The sequence below is a fragment of the Pongo pygmaeus genome, chromosome 9, assembly GCF_028885625.2.
Source record: "Pongo pygmaeus isolate AG05252 chromosome 9, NHGRI_mPonPyg2-v2.0_pri, whole genome shotgun sequence".
Classification (NCBI taxonomy): Eukaryota; Metazoa; Chordata; class Mammalia; order Primates; family Hominidae; genus Pongo; species Pongo pygmaeus.
In genome coordinates this window covers 11,549,807-11,571,620 of record NC_072382.2, presented here as the reverse complement: position 1 = coordinate 11,571,620, position 21,814 = coordinate 11,549,807, and the positions used below count along the sequence as shown (strand labels likewise).

At 38.4% G+C, this 21,814-nt stretch overlaps 1 protein-coding gene across 1 annotated transcript in view; it reads right to left on the bottom strand.

Moving 5' to 3' along the window:
- Positions 1-807: 807 nt before the first annotated feature.
- SLC22A25 (solute carrier family 22 member 25) overlaps positions 808-21,814 on the bottom strand; it is a 74,537-nt gene continuing 53,530 nt past the window's right edge. Inside the window, 5 exon segments of the mRNA XM_054439161.2 lie at positions 808-915; positions 1,820-2,026; positions 3,970-4,078; positions 5,483-5,697; positions 21,154-21,269. Coding sequence (XP_054295136.2) covers positions 855-915; positions 1,820-2,026; positions 3,970-4,078; positions 5,483-5,697; positions 21,154-21,269 — 708 coding nt within the window. The 3' untranslated portion in view covers positions 808-854.

Here is a 21,814-nt window from a genome sequence, read left to right as displayed (position 1 = left end):
TGTTTGACTTCTGTATGTCTTTTGAGAAATACCTATTCACACTGCCCATTTTTTGATTAGATTATTTGATTTTTCCTATAGAGTTGTTTGAGCTCCTTATATATTCTGGTGATTAGTCCTTTGTCAGAGGGGTAGTTTGCAAATATTTTCTCCCATTCTGTGGGTTGCCTCTTTACTTTGTTGAATGTATCCTTTGCTGTGCAGAAGCTTTTTAACTTGCTGTGATCCCATTTGTCCACATTTGCTTTGTTTTCCTGTACTTGTGGGGTATTACTCAAGAAATCTTTGGCCAGTCTAATGTACTGGAAAATTTCTCCAATGTTTTCTTGTAGTAGTTTCATAGTTTGAGGTCTTAGATTCAAGTTTTTAACACATTTTGATTTGATTTTTGTATATGGTGAGAGAGTTCTAGTTTTATTCTTCTGCATATGGATATCCAGTTTTGGAACTATTTTTTACATTCTTGTAAAAGTATGTAGCTTGAAAATGGACTTTTTCCATTTTTTTCATTTTTTACATTGTAATTATTTAAGCAATCACTCTATTAAATAATTAAGGAAGAATCATTGTTTTAAATATTATTCAATCTTCATATCCAGAAACATGCGAGGTATATATAATTATACAAATGCTCTATTATGATTCCTTTTAAAGTGTTATGGTTTTCTTTGAACTTCTTATGATTATTTGTAGATATTTTATATTTAATCATTTAGAATCACAGCTGTAAATGGAATGTATTTATCCATTATATCTTGTTATTTCTTTATTTTCTAAATTTTAGTAGTATGTAGAAATGGTCTTGATTTTTCCTTTATCTTGCTGTTTAATCAGCAATCAGCACCTGGAATTCCTTAAAATTGTGTCACTTTGCTGCAGGTATCTTCCTGCCCTGCTTTTCTGGAGCGTCTTCTCCTGGTGCAAATGTAATGAAACCAACAAACAAAAAAGCACAAAAATGAAAGACATGGACTAACCATATAAGTTCTGCATTCTTTAGGACATACTGATTCTTTGCCCACCAGCTTTAATAAAAAACATGCCTCTGCCCCCAAGTGTTTGTGTAAACCCTGTGAAGTAAAAAACCAAGCTCCCAGCCTAGGATCTGGGAAGGCAGCTTGAATAGCTTCTACTCTCACACTTGGACACCATGGCATTGACCGAAGGGATTTTGGAAAAGGTAAGAGAAGCACAGAAAAGTTTTAGAACCTTTTGTCATTCTTCATTATTTAAAAAATCCCTTTACTTATCACTTCTTTTCCCCTTTTCCAACACTTTTTTTCCCCAGTGAAAATTAGATAGACTGAATCTCATGTGTGATACAAAAGGACTTCTCATCTGTGGGAGGGGCTCTTATTTTCTATACAGTCTCTCACAAATTCTTCAGTGTCCTGGGAGTCAGGCCTGTAAGCACTGGCAATCCCAGACAGCTAACAGGTACACTTACTGGGCTGAGGGCTCCCCAGGGATGAGAAGATGGTGTTTGGATCTCTGCATGTTTGTAAAATACCTTCAAGAGTGTGCATTTCATACTAGGGCAGGAAGGGCAGAGGTCACCTAATTTTGGTCTCTTCATCACAAATTAACCTCCTGGACAGTCTGGGCAGAGATGGTCTGTGTGATCTGGCGAGCCTCAGGGGATGTATGAGGTCACTGTGGAAGGGATGAGGATATACCAAAGGCAAAGGCACTGACTACATGGGAATAGCCCAGATCTAAGCCTTTTTGAGGGATGGTAGCCCTAAATGGTGTTTTGCTTTCCTCAGCACAGACCTATAGCACAGAGCTCCTCTGAGGGGCAGCTAGGCTATTTACTCACTCATTTTCCACATCCTGGATGCTGTCAAGAAGAGGCTGGTTCCTGGTTTCAGGAAGGAGGAGGAGGACAACAAGGCTAGAGAGGATGGCAAAGACTCCATAGATGATCCAGGGCAGGGGTGGAAAATATATGCTTAGGATCATCACGAGGGAAGCCAGGGCTCCCCCAATATTAGCAAAGGTTCCAGTGATTCCAGTAGCTCTTCCCCTTGGAGTAAAAACAGCAACAGAGGAAAAGTTGTTAAAAATCATACACATAATTTGCGATTTATCATTTTGCTGTGATTATGGATGAGCACTTAAACACATGGAGGTGATAACATACTCTTGCTTTTGAAATTTTCTCTTATTTGCTAGCAATTTATTTTAGATTCACAAGTGAATTAGACACTTTTTATTTTATTTTATTTATTTATTTATGTATTTATTTATTATTATTATTATTATTATTATACTTTAGGTTTTATGGTACATGTGCACAATGTGCAGGTAAGTTACATATGTATACATGTGCCATGCTGGTGCGCTGCACCCACTAACTCGTCATCTAGCATTAGGTATATCTCCCAATGCTATCCCTCCCCCCTCCCCCCACCCCACAACAGTCCCCAAAGTGTGATGTTCCCCTTCCTGTGTCCATGTGTTCTCGTTGTTCAATTCCCACCTATGAGTGAGAATATGCGGTGTTTGGTTTTTTGTTCTTGGGATAGTTTACTGAGAATGATGATTTCCAATTTCATCCATGTCCCTACAAAGGACATGAACTCATCATTTTTTATGGCTGCATAGTATTCCATGGTGTATATGTGCTACATTTTCTTAATCCAGTCTATCATTGTTGGACATTTGGGTTGGTTTCAAGTCTTTGCTATTGTGAATAATGCCACAATAAACATACATGTGCATGTGTCTTTATAGCAGCATGATTTATAGTCCTTTGGGTATATACCCAGTAATGGGATGGCTGGGTTGAATGGAATTTCTAGTTCTAGGCATCACACTACCTGACTTCAAACTATACTACAAGGCTACAGTAACCAAAACAGCATGGTACTGGTACCAAAACAGAGATATAGATCAATGGAACAGAACAGAGCCGTCAGAAATAACGCCACATATCTGCAACTATCTGATCTTTGACAAACCTGACAAAAACAAGAAATGGGGAAAGGATTCCCTATTTAATAAATGGTGCTGGGAAAACTGGCTAGCCATATGTAGAAAGCTGGAACTGGATCCCTTCCTTACACCTTATACAAAAATCAATTCAAGATGGATTAAAGACTTAAATGTTAGACCTAAAACCATAAAATCCCTAGAAGAAAACCTAGGCATTACCATTGAGGACATAGGCATGGGCAAGGACTTCATGTCTAAAACACCAAAAGCAATGGCAACAAAAGCCAAAATTGACAAATGGGATCTAATTAAACTAAAGAGCTTCTGCACAGCAAAGGAAACTACCATCAGAGTGAACAGGCAACCTACAAAATGGGAGAAAATTTTCGCAACCTACTAATCTGACAAAGGGCTAATATCCAGAATCTACAAGGAGCTCAAACAAATTTACAAGAAAAAAACAAGCAACCCCATCAAAAAGTGGGTGAAGGACATGAACAGACACTTCTCAAAAGAAGACATTTATGTAGCCAAAAAACACATGAAAAAATGCTCACCATCACTGGCCATCAGAGAAATGCAAATCAAAACCACAATGAGATACCATCTCCCACCAGTTAGAATGGCAATCATTAAAAAGTCAGGAAACAACAGGTGCTGGAGAGGATGTGGAGAAATAGGAACACTTTTACACTGTTGGTGGGACTGTAAACTAGTTCAACCATTGTGGAAGTCAGTGTGGCGATTCCTCAGGGATCTAGACACATTTTTATCATTTACAAAATGCTTTTCCTTAGCACAAACCTTTCAAGTGGTTCAGAAGGTACATGGGATACTGCATTAAAAGACTTAACGCAGTGTCTGGAACAAGGTCAGCTTGATATAAACTTGGGCTGTAATTTGTTGTTTTTATGACTATTACATTTGATTGCTTTTTAACTAACTTGTCTTAGATTTTTTTCCCTTGTTAAGTGTCAATTGGTTGAGACATGTCCATTTTGAGAATTACAGAGCACACATAAACTTTTGTACCTGATTATGGAAGGAATTAGTTCATTTTCTTGGGCAGCAGAACAGGTAATGGCAAGAGAAGCAGCTCCCACACCCAGGGTTGCCAAAACCACACGCAGGGTCTGCATTTCTGGAGAAAGGAAAACCACAGGGCCTCAGGAAATCTGAGCTGAAGGAATCAGCATCTCCCAAGGTAGAAAAGGACTGCTTTGGAGGTGTTTCCAGGGGTAAAATGTACTGTAGGAAGACTGCATAGAGGCAAAGAATGTGCAGTGGCTAATAGCTGAGAAATGTGATTGGCCTACATATTGTGACTTAAATAGTGAATAAAAGGATCTGAGTTGATGCTTCAATTCTCACTATATATCAGGGTTATGCCATAGCAGTAAAGGGAACATTAGAGCTAAAGAGTTTTTTTTTGGTCTCACTTATTCTGTCCGGGAACACCTGTGCCCTCCTTGCAGAAAATAGGAGTGTCATGTGGGCAATACTAGGGAGTGTAAGACTCATCCATGTCCTCATAGATTTTAAAACCCAGATATATACACAATACTGACATGGGTCTATGTTTGCAAAAGGCAGTCATAAAAGGACAGGATTCCTATGTTAAAGGACAAATTGGGTAGTATTAATGTTTCAAGGATGAAGAATAAGGACCTTTATTGGAGAAAAAAATCAGACTTTGGAAACAAATGAAGGGAAGTTTCAGAGGCAGGATTCTATCCAATTAAAACAAAAATGTCATAATTGCCTCATGTCATTGGAGTGGGTTCTGTTGCATTGCACCAGACTCGTATCACTGCTGACATTCAAGAGGAGAACTGGATCACACCAACTTGGTATTCTCTTAAGTACATTACTAGACTGGGAGTGAGGTAAAGCCTGGTGACGACTTGGGTTCCCTTATTTATTGCATGTGATCATTTAATTTATGAATTCTAAGATTCTAAGAGAAGGTCTTAACTGACAATTGCCTCCTTCCTACTGGACATTTCTGTACATAAAGATACGGGACTTTTGTTTCCTTGAAGTCAAGACGACTCCCCTAAACCAGGATTGCAGTTATGGTGACCTAATACAAGGCACACAGTAGATATGTAGGGATTAGGGAGTACTTTGTCACAGAAGCTGTAGTGGTAAGAAAGAGCCCAGACAGAGGAAATAGCAGTATTGTGTTCTCATATTGGTATACAAAGGCCCAGCACCTGAATACTTCCTAAGAGTTTGATTGGCCAAAGGGCAAGTGATCAATTGCTGTCCTAGAGAAACTATCACGAATAAATGGCACCAATTTCTTACTACTTCTCAAATGTGCTGAAGACAACCATATATTCAAGCCAATCTTACTCATCTTTGACTCATTTCCCAGTAACTTCTGTGTGGCAAAATCTGTCCTAAAGCCCCAGATTTCTATCAGGGAATCCTGAGAACTCAATTCTCCCTTTCCTTCTGGCTCCAGATAGGTGTGACCAGGGCAATCCCTGAGAAAAGAGGGAGAGACATTTTCTTTCTTCCACCTGTGAACTTTTCTCACCTTGAGGCACAAATATGATGGCCAGAAGGCAGGTTGCCAGTAGGAACATGAGAAGCATCTGGCTTACTCAACGGCTCATGTGATTCAGTGCCCAAGGTGCAACACAATTGGCCAGGAGGGTGACTGCACCAAAGAGAGTCTGCAACAGGAAAACATTGTTTCCCAGATGCTGGAGGTGCAAAGTAAGGCCCCAAAAGGGGATGGTACTTGCAAATCTGCAGTGAACACAGAAAAAGGCACATATTATAATCTTTGGAAACTAAATCCTGCAAATGAGAATAATATTGGCCCAGGTAGCCAAGGACTCTTTAAAGTAAAAAGGCAGAGTGTGTTTTGTGGAATATTTTCTCGCAAGTTGATATTTTAAAGTTATCATAAAATAATGGTTAGATGATAGTGGTAACAATTGTATATTGAGGGACAACAGATGTTTTATGGAGGATGTGCTATGGGGTTTACTTATTTATTTTATAAACAATGGATTTTATTAGTATTCTAAAACCAATTTAGCCACATGGCATCAAAAATCACTGCAAAAAAATTCACAGTAATGAAAATGTACAATTAAAAATAAAAATGTACTGATATCAGTCAAACTCACAGTAAAGATCTAAGAAGCCAAAATTTCCATTTGCCACCCTTACAATCAGGAATATTTACTAAAATGTACAACTTATTGGGTACAGATTGTATATTCATGGCATTCATTCTGTAGATGGTCTTGTGTAGCAAATCTAGGTTAGAATAAGAAAACCTATTTTTATGTTATGAATATTTAATGGCATCTAACTTCATTATGGTTTTACTTTTTGGAATAAGAGGCAGTCGATAGAGACAGCTGGCAAGATGGACGAATAGGAACAGCTCTGGTCTGCAGCTCCCAGTGAGAGCAATGCGGAAGGTGAGTGATTTCTGTATTTCCAACTGAGGTACCCGGTTCATCTCACTGGGACTGGTTAGACTGGGTGCAGCCCACGGAGGGTGAGCTGAAGCAGGGTTGGGCATCACCTCACCCAGGAAGTCCAAAGGGCCAGGGAACTTCCTCCCCTACCCAAGGAAGCCATAGGGACTGTGCTATCCAGCCCAGAAACTATGCTTTTCCCATGGTTTTTGCAACACGCAGACCAGGAGATTCCCTTGTGTGCCTATGCCACCAGGGCCCTGGGTTTCAAGTGCAAAACTAGGTGGCTGTTTGGGGAGACACTGAGCTAGCTGCAGGAGTTTTTTTTTTTTCTCCCCCCCCAGTGGGACCTGGAACCTCAGTGAAACAGAACCGTTCACTCTCCTGGAAAGGGGGCTGATGCCAGAAAGCCAAGTGGTCTCACTCAGCAGGTCCCATTCCCATGGAGCCCAGCAAGCTAAGAACCACTGGCTTGAAATTCTCACTGCCAGCACAGCAGTCTGAGGTCAAACTGGGATGATCGACCTTGGTGGGGGGAGGAATGTCCACCATTACTGAGGCTTGTGTAGGCAGTTTTCCCCTCACAGTGTTAAGGAAGCCACTGGGAAGTTCAAACTGTGTGGAACTCACTGCAGTGCTGCAAAGCAACTGTGGTCACACTGCCTCTCTAGATTCCTCCTCACTGGGCAGGGCATCTCTGAAAGAAAAGGCAGCAGCCCCAGTCAAGGGCTTATAGATAAAACTCCCATCACCCTGGGACAGAGCACCTTGGGGAAGGGGTGACTGTGGGTGCAGCTTCAGTGGACTTAAACATTCTTGCTTGCCAGCTCTGAAGAGAGCAGTAGATCTCTCAGCACAGTGCTTGAGCTCTGCTAAGGGATAGACTGCCTCTTTAAGTGGGTTGCTAACCCCTGTGCCTCCTGACTGGGAGACACGTCCCAGCAGGGGTCAACAGACACTTCATACAGGAGAGCTCTGGCTGGCATCAGGCAGGTGCCCCTCTAGAATGAAGCTTCCAGAGGAAGGAGCAGGCAGGAATCTTTGCTGTTCTGCAACCTCCACTGGTGATACCCAAGCAAACAGGATCTGGAGTGGACCTCCAGTAAACTCCAGCAGACCTGCAGAAGAGGGACCTGACTGTTAGAAAGAAAACTAACAAACAGAAAGAAGTAACATCAATATCAACAAAAAGGATGCCCCCAAAAAAACCCCATCCAAAGGCCATCAGCATCAAAGATCAAAGGTAGATAAATCCACAAAGATGAGGAAAAACCAGTGCAAAAATTCTGAAAATTCCAAAAACCAGAATGCGCCTTCTCCTCCAAATGATGACATTCTCTCCAGGAAGGGGGCACTAAACTGGATGGAGAATGAGTTTGACAAATTGACAGAAGTAGACTTCAGAAGGTGGGTAATAACAAACTCCCCTGAGCTAAAGAAGCATGTTCTAACCCAATGCAAGGAAGCTTAATACAAGGTTACAGGAACTGCTAACTAGTTAACCAGTTTAGAGAAGAACATAAGTGACCTGATGGAGCTGAAAAACACAGCATGAGAACTTCGTGAAGCATACACAAGTATCAATAGCTGAATCAATCAAGTGGAAAAAAAGGATATGAGAGATTGAAGATCAACTAAATGAAATAAAGTGTGAGGAAGGAAAGATTAGAGAAAAAAGAATGAAAGGAACAAACTGAGCCTCCAAGAAATATGGGACTCTGTGAAAAGACCAAATCTATGATGGATTGGTGTACCTGAAAGTGACAGGGAGAATAAAAGCAAGTTGGAAATCAGGACATTATACAGGAGAACTTCCCCAACCTAGCAAGACAAGACAGGCCAACATGCAATTTCAGGATATACAGAGAACACCACTTAGATACTCCTTGAGAAGAGCAACACCAAGACACATGATTGTCAGATTCTCCAAGATTGAAATGAAGGAAAAAATGTTAAGGGCAGCCACAGAGGAAGGTCAGGTTACCTACAAAGGAAAGTCCATCAGACTAACAGTGGATCTCTCTGCAGAAACCCTACAAGCCTGAAAAGAGTGAATGCCAATATTCAACATTCTTAAAATAAAAGAATTTTCAACACAGAATTTCATATACAGCCAAACTAAGCTTCATAAGCAAAGGAGAAATAAAATTCTTTCCAGACAAGCAAATGCTGAGGGATTTTGTCACCAGCAGGCCTGCCTTACAAGAGCTCCTGAAGGAAGCACTAAATATGGGAAGGAAATGCTGGTACCAACCACTGCAAAAACATACCAAAACATAAAGACCAATGATGCTATGTAGAAACTGCATCAACTAATGTACAAACTAAGCAGCTAACATCATGATGACAGGATCAAATTAAACATAACAATGTCAACCTTAAATGTAAATGGCCTAAATGCCCCAATTAAAAGACATAGACTGGCAAATTGCATAGAGTCAAGACCCATTTGTGTGCTGTATTCAGGAGACCTATCTCATGTGCAAAGACACACATAGGTTCAAAATAAAGGGATAAAGAAATATTTACCAAGCAAAGAGAAAGAAAAAAAAAAAAGCAGGTATTGCAATCCTATTCTCTGATAAGACAGACTTTAAGCCAACAGAAATCAAAGAAGACAAAGAAGGACATTACATAATGGTAAAGGAATCAGTGCAACAGGAAAAGCTAACTATCCTAAATATATACACACACAACACAGGAGCACCCAGATTCATAAAGCAAGTTCTTAGAGACTTACAAAGAGGCTTAGATTCCCACGCAATAATAGTGGCAGACTTTAACATCCCACTGTCGATATTAGACAGATCAACTAGACAGAAAATCAACAAGGATATTTAGGACTTGAACCCAGCTCTGGACCAAGTGGATCTCTAATAGACATCTACAGAACTCTCTACCCCAAATCAACAGAATATACATTCTTCTCAGCACCACATCACACTTATTCTAAAATTGATCGCATAATTGGAAGTAAAACACTCCTCAGCAAGTGCAAAAGAACAGAAATCATAACAAACAAGTCTCTCAGACCACAGTGCAATCAAATTAGAACTTAGGATTAAGAAACTCCCTCAAAACCACTCAACTACATGGAAACTAAAGAACCTGCTCCTGAATGACTACTGGGTAAATAATGAAGTAAAGACAGGAATAAAGAAGTTATTTGAAACGAATGAGAACAAAGACACAATGTATGAGAATCTCTGGGACACAGCAAAAGCACTATTAAGAGGGATTTTACAGCACTAAATGCCCACATCAGAAAGCAGGAAAGATCTAAAATCGACACCCTAACATCACAATTAAAAGAACTAGAGAAGTAAGAGGGAACAAATTGAAAAGCTAGGCAAAGACAAGAAATAACTAAGATGAGAGCAGAATGGAAGGAGACAGAAACACAAAAACCACTCATAAAAATCAATGAATCCAGGAATCAGTTTTTTGAAAAGATCAACAAAATAAATAGACTGCTAGCAAGACTAGTAAAGAAGAAAAGAGAGAAGAATCAAATAGACACAATAAAAAATGATATAGGGGATATCACCGCTAACCCCACAGAAATACAAACTACCATCAGAGAATACTATAAACACCTCTACACAAATAAACTAAAAATCCAGAAGAAATAGATAAATTCCTGGACATATACACCCTCCCAAGACTAAACCAGGAAGAAGTTGAATACCTGAATAGACCAATAACAAGTTCTGAAATTGAGGCAGTAAATAATAGCCTACCAACTCAAAAAGCCCAGGACCAGATGGATTCACACCTGAATTCTCCCAGAGGTGCAAAGAGGAGTTGGAACCATTCCTTCTGAAAATTCTCCAAATAATAGAAAAAGAGGGACTCCTCCCTAACATATTTTATGAGGCCAGCATTATCCTGATACCAAAATGTGGCAGAGATACAACCAGAAAAGAAAATTTCAGGCCAAAATCCCTGATGAACATCGATGCAAAAATCCTCAGCACAATACTGGCAAACTGAATCCAGCAGCACATCAAAAGCTTATCCACCACGATTAAGTAGGCTTTATCCCTGGGATGCAAGGCTGGTCCAACATACAAAAATCAATAAACATAATCCATCACATAAACAGAATCAATGACAATAGCCACATGATTATCTCAATAGATGCAGAAAAGACCTACAATCAAATTCAACACTCCTTCATAGTAAACTACTCAATAAACTAGGTATAGATGGAACATATCTCAAAATAATAAGAGCTATTTATGACAAACCTATAGCCAATATCATACCAAATGGGCAAAAGCTGGAAGCGTACCCTTCGAAAACCGGCACAAGACAAGGATGCCCTCTCTCACCACTCCTATTCAACATAGTATTGGAAGTTCTGGCCAGGGCAACCAGGCAAAAGAAGGAAATGAAGCGTATTCAAATAGGAAGAGAAGAAGTCAAATTGTCTCTGTAGATGACATGATTGTATATTTAGAAAACCCCATCATCTTAGCCCCAAAACTCCTTAAGCTGATAAGCAACTTCAGCAAAGTCTCAGGATACAAAATCAGTGTGAAAAATCACAAGCATTCCTATTCATCAGCAATAGACAAACAGAAAGCCAAATCATGAATGAACTCCCATTCACAATTGCTACAAAGAAAATAAAATACCTAGGAATACAACTTACAAGGGACGTGAAGGAGCTCTTCAAGGAGAACTACAAACCACTGCACAAGGAAATAAGAGAGGACACAAACAAATGGAAAAACATTCCATGCTCATGGATAGAAAGAATCAATATCATGAAAATGGCCATACTGCCCAAAGTAATTTATAGATTCAATGCTATTCCTCAAGCTACCATTGATTTTCTTTGCAGAACTAGAAAAAACTACTTTAAATTTCATATGGATTTTAAAAAAGCTTATATAGCCAAGACAATGCTAAGCAAAAAGAACAAAGCTGGAGGCATCATACTGCCTGGCTTCAAACTATACTACAAGGCTAAAGTAATCAAAACTGCATGGTGCTGGTACCAAACAGATATGTAGACCAACAGAGCAGAACAGAAATAACACCACACATCTACTACTGTCTGGTCTTTGACAAACCTGACACAAATGAGCAATGGGGAAAGGATATCCTATTTAATAAATGGTGCTGGGAAAACTGGCTAGCCATATGCAGAAAACTGAAACTGGACCCCTTCCTTACACCTTATACAAAAATTAACTCAAGATGGATAAAAAACTTAAATGTAATACCTAAAACCATAAAAACCCTAGAAGACGACTTAGGCAATACCTTTTGGGACATAGGCACAGGCAAAGACTTCAGGACTAAAACACCAAAAGCAATTGCAACAAAAGCCAAAATTGATAACTGGGATCTAAATAAACTAAAGAGCTTCTGCACAGCAAAAGAAACTATCATCAGAGTGAACAGGCAACCTACAGAATGGGATAAATTTTTGCCATCTATACAACTGACAAAGTTCTAATATCTGGAATCTACGAGGAACTAATCAAATTTACATGAAAAAAAATCCCATCAAAAAGTGAGCAAATGATATGAACAGACACTTCTCAAAATAAGACATTTATGTGGCCAACAAACATGAAAAAAAGCTCATCATCACTGGTCATCAGACAAATGCAAATCGAAACCACATCGAGATACCATCTCATGCCAGTTTGAAGAGGAGCTAGGTGTGGTGTGGGTGTTTTCAGTGTCTTTCACAGGATACTTTTTTTTTTTTAACCTGGTGGATAGCCTAATGTGATCCTTAAAAAGTCAGGAAACAACAGATGCTGAAGAGGATGTGGAGAAATAGAAATGCTTTTACACTGTTGGTGGGAGTGTAAATTAGTTCAACCATGTGGAAGACAGTGTGGTGATTCCTCATGGATTTAGAAACAGAAATACCATTTGACCCAGCAATCCAATTACTGGGTATATTATTCAAAGGATTATAAATCATTCTACTATAAGGACACATGCACATGTATGCTTACTGCAGCACTATCCACAATAGCATAGACTTAACCAACCCAAATGCCCATCAATGATAGACTGGATAAAGAAAATGTGGCACATATACACCATGGAATACTATGTAGTCATAAAAGAAGATGAGTTCATGTCCCTAGCAGGGACATGGATGAAGCTGGAAACCATCATTCTCAGCAAACTAACACAGGATCAGAAAAGCAAACAACACATGTTCTCACTCATAAGTGGGAATTGAACAATGGGAACACATGGACACAAGGAGGGAGACATCACAGACTGAGGCTTGTTGGGGGTTGGGGGCAAGGGGTGGGAGAGCATTAGGACAAATACCTAATGCATACAGGGTTTAAAACCTAGATAACGGGTTGATGGGTGCAGCAAACCACCATGACACATGTATACCAATGTAACAAACCTGCACGTTCTGCACATGTATCCCAGAACTTTAATTTAAAAAAAGAGGCAGTCAATAAACTTTAATTATATCTTCAACATACATTTGTATCTCATTGTAGTGAATACTTATAATTTTATGTTACTTCAGCATCCATTTTGAATTCAGGTTTAACTTTCTTATACTAGAGGCAGGGCTCAGTCACCCTTGACACAGTTTCCATTTCTATGCCACTCCCAAATGGCTCAAGCCAGTGGCCAGAGATAAAAACCTGGAGCCATCTCTCCTGCCTAGCAGATTGGGTTTGTGACTTTCCCAGTGCTTCTTGTAAGTGTACCATTCAGGCATTTGCCCGGAAGCTCTAAGTGACCCACAACCTACTTCCTTATGTACACTGCTCATTGCCATGTACTTTTGTCTCTCTGTGCATGATTCTCTGTTTCCGCATCATGTGATCTGGTGATCCTTACCCAGGATCTGTAAGTAGACATCCTTGAACTTGTTTCCTTTTGTTCGGTGTATTGAATTTATGCTTTCCATTGGAAGAACTAGGGGCTGGCTATTCAAGGTTGGATTTTCTTTCTTTTTTTTTTTTAAATTATATTTTAAGTTCTGGGATACATGTGCAGAACGTGCCTTTTTGTTACATAGGTATACACGTGCCATGGTGGTTTGCTGCACCCATCAACTCATCACCTACATTAGGTATTTCTTCTAATGTTATCCCTCCCCTAACCCCCCATCCCCTGACAGGTCCTGGTGTGTGATGTTCGCCTCCCTGTGTCCATGTGTTCTCATTGTTCAACTCCCACTTATCAGTGAGAACACGCGGTGTTTGGTTTTCTGATCTTGTGATAGTTTGCTGAGAATGATGGTTTCCAGTTTCATCCATGTCCCTGAAAAGGACATGAACTCATCCTTTTTTATGGCTGCGTAGTATTCCATGGTGTATATGTGCCACATTTTCTTAATCCAGTCTATCAAGGTTGGATTTTCTCCAGGATAGCAATGAGAACACAAGATTGGGCTCCCAGTGGCAGAGCAATAGTCAGGCAGGCAGAAATTGCACATAGATCAGATAAGAACCACAACAGCATATGCCAGTCTAAGCTACTTTCCTGTGTGACTGCCTAGTTGTCCAAACCTTCCTAGTTATGGTTTGGACAACTAGGCACTAGCTGTCCATCAGGTAAAACATGTATCCTGTGAAAGGCACTGAAATCACCTACATCTAGCTCCTCTTCTTTTTCCCTTAGGGCAGGCTTGCCAGTCACTCAGATACTGAAATCCCAGTTTAGCTGGGAACTCTCAAAACACTTATTTACTTTTTAAAACTGTGGTAAAAATGCATAACATGAGTTCTGCCCTGTTAATGAATTTTTAAGTGTACAGTAAAATATTCTTAACTGTATACATAATGTTGTACAGCATCTTGTGTAACTGACACTTTATGCCCATTAAATGGGAACTTCCTATTTCCCCCTGCCCTCTGCCCCAGGAAACTACGATTCTACTTTCTGCTTCTATAAATTTGATTATTTTAGATATCTCATATAAGGGGAATTGGTGGTGTCTGTCCTTCTGTCCTGGCATATTTAACTTAGCATAATGTCCTCAAGTTTCATACATGTTGGATATGACATTTTTCTTTCCATGGCTGACTAATATTCCATCACGTGTATATACCACATTTTACTTATCTATATGTCAATGGACATTTAAGTTGCTTCTACATCTTGGCAATTGTGAATAATGTTGCAATGAACATGGGAGTGCAAATATCTCTTCCCAATCCTGATTTCAATTGTTTCTTTGAAGAATTGAGATCCTAGAAGTAGGACTGGTGAATCATATGGTAGTCCTACTGCTTTCCATAGGGGCTGTACTATTTACATTTTCACTAACAGTGTACAATGGTTCCAATTTTTCCACATTCTTGCCAACAGTTATTATCTCTTATTTATTTATTCAATTTATTTATGATAATGTCCTAACAGATTTGAAGTAATATCTGATTGTAGTTTTGACTTGCATGTTCGTGACTAGTGATTTTGAGCACGTTTTCCATTGGCCATTTGTATGGCTTCTTTGGAAAAATGTCTAGTCAAGTCCTTTCCTTATTTTGTGATTGGACTATTTGCATTCATGGTAGTGAGTTGTAGGTTTTCCTAATATATTTTGGATATTAACTCATATCAGATGTGTGGTTGGCAAATATTTTCCCTCATTCTGAAGGCTGCCTTTTCATTCTATTATTTCCTTTGCTGTGCAGAAGTTTTTTAGTTTGATGTCCCATTTGTATATTTTTCCTTTCATTGTTTGTGCTTTTGGCATCATATCCATGAAATAATTGCCAAAACTAATGTCATGAAGCTTTTCACCTATGTTTTCTTCTAGGATTTTGATAGTTTCAGGTCTCATGTTAAGTCTTGAATCCATTTTCAGTTGATTTTTGTGTGTGCTATAAGGAAAGGGTTCAATTTCATTTAATAAAGAAAATTGGGTGTATATATATATATACATTTTAATAAAGTGAAACCCTTTCCTTATAGCACAAAACCCTTTCCTGATAGCACAGTAAAATGAAATTGAATCCTTTCCTTATGGCACATATATGTGGATATGTAGTTGCTTAGCATCGTTTGTTGAAGAAACTCTCTCTTTCTATTGTGTATCTTTGTCACCCCCACAAAGATCAGTTGACTGTGTACGCATGGATTGATTTCTGCATTCTCCATTCTGTTCCATTGGTCTAAATGTCCATCTTTATGCAAGTACCATAGTGTTTTAAACTACTGTTGCTTTGCAATATGTTTTGAAATCAGGTGGTGTGTGGCCTTTAGCTTTGTTCTTCTTTCTCAAGGTAGTTTTGGCTATTCTAAAATTTGTATGGTTCCCATAGGATTTTAGGACTTTTTCTATTTCTGTAATATAATGCCACTGAGATTTTGATAGGGATTGCATTGAATCTTCAGATTACTTTGAGTAGCATGAACATTTAATAATACAAAGCTTTGTAATTCATGCATATATCTTTTCATTCACCTTTGTTTTGTTTATTTCATCAATGTTTTGTAGTTTTCAGTGTACAAGTCTTTTGCCTCCTTGGTTAAGTTTATTCCTAAGTATTTTCTTCCTTCTTATGGTATTATAAATGAGATGGCTTCTTAATTTTATTTTTGGATAGTTTGTTGTTAGTGTATAAAAACACAACTGATTTTTATGTGCATTTTGTGTCATTCAACTAGATTGCATTTGTTTATTAGCTCTAAAATTTTTGTGTGTGTAATCTTTAGGATTTTTACTTATAAGATCATATAACTGGTAAGTAGAGCTTAGTTTACTTCTTCCTTTCCTATTTAGATGCTTTTAATCTCTTTTTCTTCCCTAACTGCTCTGGTTAGCACTTTAAGTACTATGTTAAATAGAAGTGGTGACTCTTATTCTCGATGTTAAAGGAAGAACTTTTAGTTTTTCATCGAGTATGATGTTAGCTCTGGACTTCTCATAGTTTCCTTTACCAGTAAGCCTTATACTTCAATATGCTCTCATGTTGCTCGTTAGGGTTCTTTGTTTAAACATGAAGGGTTCCCTTTAACATTTCTTATAATGCAGATCTAATGTTGACAGACTCACTCAGTTTTTGTTTGTCTGGGAAAGTCTTTATTTCCCTTCATTTTTGAAGGCCAGTTTGCTGGATATAGTACTTTTTGTTAGCAGTTGTCATCTCTAAATATATCATCATACTTTCTGCTGGCCTGTAAACTTTCTGTGGGAAAACAAACCAAGGTCTTATGGAGGTTTTCTTAGTACAAGACAAGTCACTTCTCTTGCTGCTTTCAAAATTCTTTTCTTTTGATAATTTTATTATAAAATGTCTAGATGTGAATTTTTAAAAATTTTTAATGTTTATGGATGCATGATAATTATACATATTTATGAGGCACTGTGATATTTTGATATAATCATACAGTATATAATGATAAAACCTGGGTAATTGGGATATCCATTATCTCACACATTCATCATTTGTGTGTGTGTGTGTGTGTGTGTGTGTGTGTGTGTGTGTCGAGAACATTTTAAATATACTCTTCTGGCTATTTTGAAATATATAATAACTTTATTGTTAACTATAGTCACCTATAGTCAACTGTAACTATTGTGCTACTGAAAACTAGATCTTACTTTTTCTATATAACTATATTTTTGTACCCATTAGCCCATCCCTCTTAATACCCTCTCCCCGCTTCTGGTAGCCACCATTTCACTTATTACCACCAGGCGATAAATTTTTTAGCTCTCACATATGAGTGAGAACATGCAATATTTGTCTTTTGGTGCCTGGATAATTAAACTTAAAATAATGTCCTCCAATTCCATCCATGTTGCAGTAAATGACAGGAATGTATTATTTTTATGGCTGAATAATATTCCATTGTATCTATTTCTCTCTACATATCCGATTATATATATATCCAAATACAAATATATAACACATATATAATGTATATATATAACGTATATATATAATGTATATATATAATGTATATATATTGTGTGTGTGTGTGTGTGTATATATATAAAATGTATATCCCATTTTCTTTTTTTTTTGAACAGGGCCTCACTCTGTCTTAAAAGTGACACTCTACCTCCTTGGGCTCAAGCTATCCTCCCATCTCAGCCTCCAGAGTAACTGGGACTACACGTATGTGCCACCATGCCTGGCTAATTTTTTGTGTTTTTATTTATTTATTTTTTTTGTAGAGTCGGGGTTTTGCCATGTTGCTCAGGCTGATCTGAACTTCTGGACTCAAGCAATCCATCTACGTTGGCCTCCCAAAATTCTGGGATTACAGGTGTGAGCCACCACGCCCTGCCAATATACCCCATTTTCTTTATACAGCCATTGATAAACATTTAGGTTGATACCCTATCTTGGCTATTGGGAATACTGCTGCAAAAAACATAGAAGTGCAGATATCTCTTCAGTATGCTGATTTTCTACCTTTGCAAATATACCCAAAAGTGAGACTGCTGGATAATATGGTATTTCCATTTTTAACCTTTTCACAAAATTTTATATTGTTTTGCATAGTGGCTGTACTGATTTATATTCCCACCAACAGTGTGCAAACATCCCCCTCTATGTGCATCTTCCCCAGCATTTTTTTTTTGTCTTTTTGATAATATTTTAACTGGGGTGAGATAATATTTTATAGTGGTTTTAATTTACATTTTTCTGGTGATTAACAGTATTGAGCATTTTTTATACTTGTTGGTCATTTGTATATCTTATTTTAAGAAATGTCTGTTCAGGTATCTTGCGCATTTAAAAATAGGGTTATTTGTTTTTTTGATACTGAGTTGTTTATGTCCCTTATAGGTTTGATTTATTAATCCCTTGTCAGTTGAATAGTTTGCAATTTTTTTTCTATTCTGTAGGTTGTTTCTCCACTTTGTTGATTGTTTTCCTTTGTTGTGCAGAAGATTTTTAGCTTGATGTAATTCCATTTGTCATTTTTTTTTTTGCTCTGTTTGCCTGTGCTTTTGAGTTTTTACTCAAGAAAACTTTGCTAATAGCAATGTCCTAAAGGATTTACTCAATGCTTTCTTCTAGTATTATCATAGTTTTAGGCCTTACATTTAAGTCTGTAATTTTTTTTTTTTTTTTTGAAATGGGGTTTCTCTCTGTCACCCAGGCTGGAGTGCAGTGGTGCAATCTTGGCTCACTGCAACCTCCACTTCCTGGGTTGAAGAAATTCTGGTGCTTCAGCCTCCTGAGTAGCTGGGATTACAGGGCCATGATGCCTGGCTAATTTTTGTAATTTTAGTAGAGATGGGGTTTCACCATGTTTGGCTAGGCTGGTCTTGAACTCCTGACCTCAGGTGATCCGCCTGCCTTGGCCTCTCAAAATGCTGGAATTACAGGCATGAGCCACTGTGCCCGGTCTGTATATCTCCATTTCTTTATAATCGGTTTCTTAAGATTTATTTTGTTCCCTTTTGTGTCATATTTCTCTGTTTCTTCGTGTTCTTTGTAGCTTTGCATTGGTATCTATACATTTGAAGAAATAGCCACCTCTTCCTGTCTTCCCGGACTGGCTTTTACAATCAGCCCAGATAGAGATTCTGGGGACCTTCAATTCTACTCTGTGAAAGTATCTTCTCTATATTTGTGCATGTAGATTCCTAATTAGAGGAATTTCCTGGTTTCTGTTTTTCAGGAACTGGCAATCTCTTGCTTTCTGTGGTGTCTGTCTGCCGTACCATGAGTCCTCTGATGCAGCAGCTTAACACCCAGCTGTCTTTGTTCTCAGTAGTTCTGAGGCACCTAGAGTGTGTGTGGGGTCCTACTGGCATAATGGTTGGGCTAGAAAGAAACTAATTTCTTGGGCATCTCCCTGGAAAATCAGTATATCAGACACATACTGAACTCCTTTCCCTCCTGAGGGAGAAATCTCAAGTTGTGCATCTTCTTTTCATTGCACTGAGCTGTGTGAGTCACAGCTTTCTTTTGTATTCACTTTGTCCTCAGTGACCCCAGGCATTCAAATATGCTAGTTCCATCAGTGCTCTGAGTGAGAGGAGACAGACACCAGTTCCTCACACAGTGTGTCCAAAGGCCAAGTTGTGGCTAAATGCTCTACTCTTTCCTTCCCTATGAGGGAAAAGTCATAGGCCAGGGTGTCCTCTCTTGGCATGAGCTGTAACAACTTTGGGAAGGGGTTGTCATGTATAAACTGACATTACTCTTCTTGCCCATTTCAGTGCAACTGTTTTTGGTTTCATACTCATCTGGGGCATTACAATGTCTTATCTCAGTTTTGAAATTCTCATAGAAGTATTTTTGTCCAGTCATTATTTAATCAGTGTTTCTGTGTGCAGTTGAGGGGTAGGATTTTCTTTTTATTATTATTATTATTATTATTATTATACTTTAAGTTTTAGGGTACATGTGCACAATGTGCAGGTTAGTTACATATGTATACATGTGCCATGCCGGTGTGCTGCACCCATTAACTCGTCATTTAGCATTAGGTATATCTCCTAATGCTATCCCTCCCCCCTCCTCCAACCCCACAACAGTCCCCAGAGTGTGATGTTCCCCTCCCTGTGTCCATGTGTTCTCATTGTTCAATTCCCACCTATGAGTGAGAACATGCGCTGTTTTGTTTTTTGTCCTTGCGATAGTTCACTGAGAATGATGGTTTCCAGTTTCATCCATGTCCCTACAAAGGACATGAACTCATCATTTTTTATGGCTGCATAGTATTCCATGGTGTATATGTGCCACATTTTCTTAATCCAGTCTATCATTGTTGGACATTTGGGTTGGTTCCAAGTCTTTGCTATTGTGAATAGTGCCTCAATAAACATACGTGTGCATGTGTCTTTATAGCAGCATGATTTATAGTCCTTTGGGTATATACCCAGTAATGGGATGGCTGGGTCAAATGGTATTTCTAGTTCTAGATCCCTAAGGAATCGCCACACTGACTTTCACAATGGTTGAACTAGTTTACAGTCCCACCAACAGTGTAAAAGTGTTCCTATTTCTCCACATCCTCTCCAGCACCTGTTGTTTCCTGACTTTTTAATGATTGCCATTCTAACTGGTGGGAGATGGTATCTCATTGTGGTTTTGATTTGCATTTCTCTGATGGTCAGTGATGATGAGCATTTTTTCATGTGTCTTTTGGCTGCATAGATGTCTTCTTTTGAGAAGTGTCTGTTCATATCCTTCACCCACTTTTTGATGGGGTTGTTTGTTTTTTTCTTGTAAATTTGTTGGAGTTCATTGTAGATTCTGGATATTAGCCCTTTGTCAGATGAATAGGTTGTGAAAATTTTCTCCCATTCTGTAGGTTGCCTGTTCACTCTAATGGTAGTTTCTTTTGCTGTGCAGAAGCTCTTTAGTTTAATTAGAGGGGTATGATTTTCTGTTATGTCATCTTGCTGAACTTGTGATCATTTCCTAGTGTTTTAGAATTTTTTCTATACCTTGATCTGAGTGGTAGCTAGATATTAATAAATGGTAATATTCATTGATCTGTATACATTCATATAATTTGCTGTTTATAATTTAGCTCAATTAAAATGGAAACACATGAAGAAACTTTGAGTCTAAACCTATGCCATAATTGAAGTTTTCAGCATAAGTCTCCAGTGATGAGCCTGGTAGAATTATGTTATAAACAGAAATCGTTGTGTAATTAATTTTGTGTCAGTCTTTTCATAACCCTTTTACCACTTTTAAAAATAGCAATTCTCTTTATGGATTTATCATCTTTTATCCCCCAAATATTTTCCTTCAACATGTTGTATCATTTGAAATAAGAAATGGATTTATGTCTCCTCTATTTTAACATTCCTCACACACTGCATGAAACTTACCTCACAAAGGACAGGAAACAGATTCTTTTACATATGTTGGGTATGCGGAGCAATTCACAAAGAGAATGCTTTTTCTGTGCTGCCTCCAGTTCTTGCTTCATGGTGGATTTCAAAACCTTCAACAACAGCAGAAGCAACAAACTGTTCAGCTGTCACAAAATGGTAGGCATTGTAAGAGGACTTGTCAACCAACAGATGACAAGATAGATGACATCCCTTCTGTCTAGCAGAAAATACATACCTTAAAAATGCAATGGCAAATATAAAAGTGGTATGGAAGTTAGATTAGAGAGTTAAAGAAGCCTCAGAGAAATTATTTATCAAGGCTGTTTTAGACAAGAGATTTAATTGGCTGCAGAGCATTGAAAAGAATATGTAGGTTAGAGATTCATATCAGGATGGGGAAAAAAATGAAGAGTTACTTGGATTAAACTCCAAAGCTCCATTTATACCAGATGGGCCCCAAAGACCTGGTTCTCAGCTGAACTGCCTTTGGTGAAAAACAGTTTGTCTGCCTCAGGAAAGAGATAAATTTCCTGAGAGAGTTTATTTTGGTTCTTGTTTCAGAAATACTGGAGTTTTGGGAGTGGGGTACTTTCTTCCTAACCCTTATGTTTTTTTTTTTATTATTATACTTTAAGTTTTAGGGTACATGTGCACA